This window comes from Lathamus discolor, chromosome 8, assembly GCF_037157495.1.
Source record: "Lathamus discolor isolate bLatDis1 chromosome 8, bLatDis1.hap1, whole genome shotgun sequence".
NCBI lineage: Eukaryota > Metazoa > Chordata > Aves > Psittaciformes > Psittacidae > Lathamus > Lathamus discolor.
In genome coordinates, this window is record NC_088891.1 from 10094270 (window position 1) to 10099262 (window position 4993).

Genomic DNA, 4993 nt, shown 5'->3' on the forward strand with positions numbered 1-4993 from the left:
CTGGCAGGATTCTTCTGGAAGCCTTCACAAGCTAAAGAGTTCCAGCAACATTAACATGACAGAGTTTGAACTCCCAACGTTTCAGTGCTACAAGCAGGGAACGAAATATTCCAGAAGAAACTCTCAGCACATCACATCAAATCACAACACAGAGCACTTCTTTTTTATTTTTTCTGTAATATTTTATTTTATTTATATAGAAATACTTAAAAAAACATGAAGTAGCACCATTACTTAAGTTTTACTTTTATTATGTAGAACTTTAAATGTCAGAAAAATAAAACTCTTGATACAATTTCAAATCTTGTCTCAGCAAATATAATATTAGTATTTGACCATGAGGTTAAAGGCCCTTTATCATAAAATAAAATATACTTTGTTTTTAAACTTTGCTCAGTAAAGTACATTTAAGCTCAAGTAACGTCACCTACATATACATAAACAAGTGGTAAACAAATGTATTAAAATAGAAATACTAAAACTATAGTGGTGCAACAGAATTTTTGTAATTTCCACTGAATTCTATTTATACAAATGTTAGAAAGCTTCAACAGTTCCTTTTGACATATGTTTATACATTTCCATTTTTGTAATAATATAGAATAAAATATGCTTTATATCACTGAATAGAAAATATGCTGGGTGAAGCAGATCTAAAAGATTTTTTTTTCTGAACCTATAAAATCTCCATCCCAACAGAATACTGTTCAAAGCATTACACATTTTATGGTTTGTAATTCCGTTCACAATTGTGTGATATTAAAATAATACAGTGTTCTTTGCCATAAGGCCATACTAAAATAAAAAAGATTTAACCCAGCTACAAAAAGTTCACTGAACTTAAATTAAAATACTTGTAAACATCTTTGCAATATGAAATATAATTTTTCAAGTCAAAAAAGAATAAAATACTTCAATCTGTATTAATGCAATTTATCTTTAAAACCTTTAAACGTTTTTAATATATATAAGAGATATGTTACAGTTTGTGGTTTTTTTTTTTTTTTCTTTTTTAAACTTTGATAAAGCTGCAGTATCATGGTTTTTTCACAGGAACTTCTTGCCCTTTCAAGAACATTCAGAAAAGTATCCACCCATAGATTTAATTATTTCATAATAAGCATCCTAGTAACTACCAGCACGGTTTACTAACAGTCCACACACCATTGTCATCATCATAAGCATCTTCTACTTTCAGTATTTTTTTTTCTATGTTTTTTCTTTTGTTTGTTTATAAAAAAGGGGGAGTTTTGGAAGCTTCGTATTAAAGTACAGTGTAAAAACTAGCCTAGCACTAGAATGGAGTCGCCCGTTATTATTTATAGCATGCACCCGCTGTCACCACCACCACCACCACCCCCCGCCCTCCCTCGGCCGCGCCTCGCTCGCAGCCCGCACCCCCTTCGCGGGCCCCGGTGCGACCGGGTCGGCCCGGCCCTGCCCCGCTCTTCCCGGCCCTCAGGAGAAGATGCGGATGGCCTGGGTGACGGCGCTGTGGCAGACGGGGCACTGCGGCTCCGTCTTCTCGCAGATGCGGTTGGCGCACTCCATGCAGAAGAGGTTGTGGCCGCAGGGCACCAGCGCCGCGATCACCTCGCTCTCGAAGCACACCGAGCAGTCGCGGCTGCCCTTCCGCCGCACGCCGGACGACGAGCAGGAGGAGCTGGACGAGGAGCTGGAGGACGAGGAGGAGGAGCCGGACGAGTCGGAGGGCAGCCCCGGCAGGTGCGCGCCCAGCCCGTTGCCGTACAGCGGGTACGAGCCGGCCAGCAGCCGCCCGCCGGGGTCGCTGCGCACCCGCCGCGCCAGCGGGTGCTCGGGCCCCGCCGCGCCGCCGTGCAGGGGCGGGGAGAGCCGCGCCGGGGGCGGGGCGCCGCCGCCGCGCCGGGGGCCGCTCACCAGCAGCGCCAGGTTGGCATTGGCGGGCGCCGCGCCCGGGAAGGCGGCGGCGGGCGAGGGCGCGGGCGAGGGGGGCGCGGCGGGGCCGCGCTCGAACTGCGGCCAGAGCAGCGCGGCCCCCGGCGGCGGGGCGGGCGCCAGGTCGAAGCCGGGCGGCGAGTCGAAGGGCAGCTCGGAGCAGCAGTCCGGGGAGGAGAGGACGTCGCCGCCGCCGCCGCCGTACACGTAGCCATTGGCGCTGCCGCTGTTGTTGTTGTTGTTACCGTTGTGGGTGAAGCTCAGCGCCGGGCTCGGGGGGCTGTAATCGGCCAGGCGGGCGCCGCCGCCGCCCCCCGTGCCGCCGCCGAAGTAGGAGTCGGTGGAGGCGCTGCCCAGCGAGCTGGAGCTGTCGTTGCGGTAGTTGCAGAAGGGCTTGCGGCCTGGGGTGGGCGTGATGCTCGGTGGTGTGGGCTTGCTCCAGAGGCTGCCCGTGCCGTTTAGCTCGAAGCCCACATCCGTGCCGTTGGCGTGGAAGTCGTTCTCGTCCGTCAGCTCGATGATGCCGCCGGTGCGCATAGCGATGTGCGCCTCGATCTCCTCCCGGGCCCGGTCCACGTTCTCGGGCATGCCCGTCACCTCAAAGACTGGCTCCTTGTCCCGGCTCGGGGTCACAATGTAGGTGTGCGTCTGCTGCTGGATGCGCTTGATGGTGGCCCCCTTGGGCCCCACAACCAAGCCCACCACACGATAAGGCACCCGCACCTGGATGGTGGTTTGGCCGGGCAGGTTCGGGGGGCCGGGGACAGTGCCGTTCAGGGCTGTGTTCTTGTTCCGTGATGCTCGGATCATGGAGAAGTGCTCGGCCGCTGAGATGATTTCCCTGCGGGCCATGGCCACATCTTCCTTTCTGCCCGTCACAACAAAGAGCGGCTCCTCCCCGCGAACTGGGGTCTTGATGTAGGTGTTGGTCTTTGCCCGCAGAGCTTTGATTTTACAACCTGGGAACAGAGATGCGGGAGATGGAGGGCGAAGGGGAGGGGGAGGAAGGGGAGGTGGTGGGGGAGAACCGGTTACAACCCATTATTTGGGTGCAGCTAAGGAGGGGAGAAGAAACACACCCACCCGAAACACATTGCCCCCTACCTCAGGTGATCGCTGGCATCTCGTCCAGTCATCCCAGTCACAGTGTAAAGTAATGTCAGCCCTGGCACACGCCCAAAGGCATCGCAAGTGGCCACGGATACATCTGCCATGCAAACTGCCCCAAAACTACCAACGTGCAGTTCACAGGAATGGCAACACAAAAAAAGGAGCGTGCAGAAAAACTGCACGACCAGAATAAAATAAAATAAAATAAAATGCAAGCAGCCCTAACAAACCAAGACACCCGCCAGTCCACATTCCTGCTCAGCACTTTCCTCTCGGAAAAATAAAATCAGTTCTTAGGAAGGTGAGGAGCAGCGGCTGTACGGAATGAGCCACATTCCCCACTGCGGATGCTTTATTCCAATCCCATTGTTCCACTTCCCCACTCCATTTCTCTTCCTTAAAAATAATCCACGATTTCTAAGTTTGGGGGGAGGAAGCATCGAGGCTCCCATTTTCCTCCCGTTTCCTCTTGCAAATCTTAACTTTTGCAGCCGGAGGAAAGGAGCGATTTTTTTTATTATTATCGCGGTTGTTCTTTTTTTTTTTTTTTTTCCATTTTCCTTTTCCCTCCCGGCAGCTGAAAGTGCATCCCGAAACTGATGCATAACGCTCCTCGGGAACATCACTGCTGCACTTTCTTTGTCTGGTGAAGCCGGCGCTGGCCACCACAGGACGGCTGCAGCTCGCCCGGGCACGGCCAGTGCGACAGCTGAGCCGCTCGCCCGGCAGCGCGGCGGGGAGCCCCACTGGCCCGCACCCCCGGGAGGCATGCAGTCCGTCCGTCCGTCACCCACCTTGTCTCCCCACTATCTCCGCGACATGCTCCGAGCTGGGCACCGGGACGCACTCGGTCATGTTCACGCTCTTTTTCCGAGGCTCGCTGTCGTAAATGGAGCCCGTCTCGTCGTTGTCCAGCCCCAGCAGGGAGAGCTGATCCAGGGCGATCTGGAGGGCTCTTTGGTCATCCAGGGTCTCTCCCCCGCCACCACCGCCACCGCCGCCGCCGCCGCCGCCGCTCCCGTTCCTCTCCATGTCTGCGAAAAGCGAGCTGGGCATAGTCCCTGCGAGCGCTGCACCCTCCTCCTGCGCTCGGCTCAGTAGTAAAAGATCAGACACAAAGGAAAACCCAAGGCAGATGGCCAGCAGGAGAGAAGGGAAGGGAGGGTGGGCAACTGCTGGAGACCGGGGAGTTGTTGCCTTTTGCTTGTATATTTTGTATCTTTTTTTTTTTTTCCTTTTTTTCCCCCTCCGCTCAGTGCAATCCGGTTTATAAGATGTTCTCAGGGCCCCCCCACGGTTCCCCCCCGGAGGTTTGTTGGTTTTTTTTTTTTTTTTGGTTTGCTTTTTTTTTTCCTTTTTTTTTTTTTTTTTTTGTCGGCTGGGGGTGGGGTGGGGGGGTGGGAAGAGGATAGCGAGAGGAGCTCCGATGGCTTCCCCCCCTCGAGTTCCTCGCCGGCCACAATGCCAAGCGACGGCAGCGTTTCTTTAAGGAGCCCCTCCCAGGCTCCACTCCACTCACTCAGCGTTTTTTTTCCCTCCTCTCCCCTCCTCTGTCTGAGGCGCTGCTGCAGCCAGACGGCTCCGGAGAGGCGGGCGGAGGGCGGAGGGACGGTGGGAGCAGGGGGGGGCCCGCAGCGCACCCGCGATCGCTGACAGCCCCGCACCGCCGCCATTGGCCGGGCGCGGCGCGGAGGGGCCGGCGCTGACCCCCCCACACCCCCCCCCGCACCCCTGCCCGGCTCCGCTCTTTGTTGTCGGATGCCGAAACAATACCGGGCCCCGCAGCCCGGTTGCGATCCCCCGGCCTCGCAGCGCTGCCCGTCTCCTCACCGGCCGGGTACTGCTTCCCCGCCCGCTCCCGGCACAGCGCCGGCGGGGGGGGGGGGGGGGGGGCTGGGCTCTTTTGGGTGGTTATTTCGAGTTTGGCAGGGGGGGGCGTGTGCCGAGATGGGCGGACACCGCGGTC

At 54.9% G+C, this 4993-nt stretch overlaps 1 protein-coding gene across 1 annotated transcript; it reads right to left on the reverse strand.

The window, feature by feature from the left end:
- Window positions 1–230: 230 nt before the first annotated feature.
- Window positions 231–4356, reverse strand: MEX3B (mex-3 RNA binding family member B). The gene is made up of 2 exons (XM_065688413.1): window positions 3822–4356; window positions 231–2876 (listed from the first exon to the last, which is right to left on the reverse strand). The coding sequence occupies exons 1-2, from the start codon at window positions 4081–4083 to the stop codon at window positions 1459–1461; spliced, it is 1680 nt and encodes a 559-aa protein (XP_065544485.1). The 5' UTR covers window positions 4084–4356; the 3' UTR covers window positions 231–1458.
- Between the last annotated feature and the right edge of the window lie 637 nt (window positions 4357–4993).

Coding starts and splice junctions, on each gene's coding strand:
- MEX3B (XM_065688413.1), bottom strand. CDS start 4,083: ATGCCCAGCTCGCTTTTCGCAGACATGGAGAGGAACGGGAGCGGCGGC. Junction 2,877..3,821: donor GGAGATAGTGGGGAGACAAG/GTGGGTGACGGA, acceptor CTCTGTTCCCAG/GTTGTAAAATCAAAGCTCTG.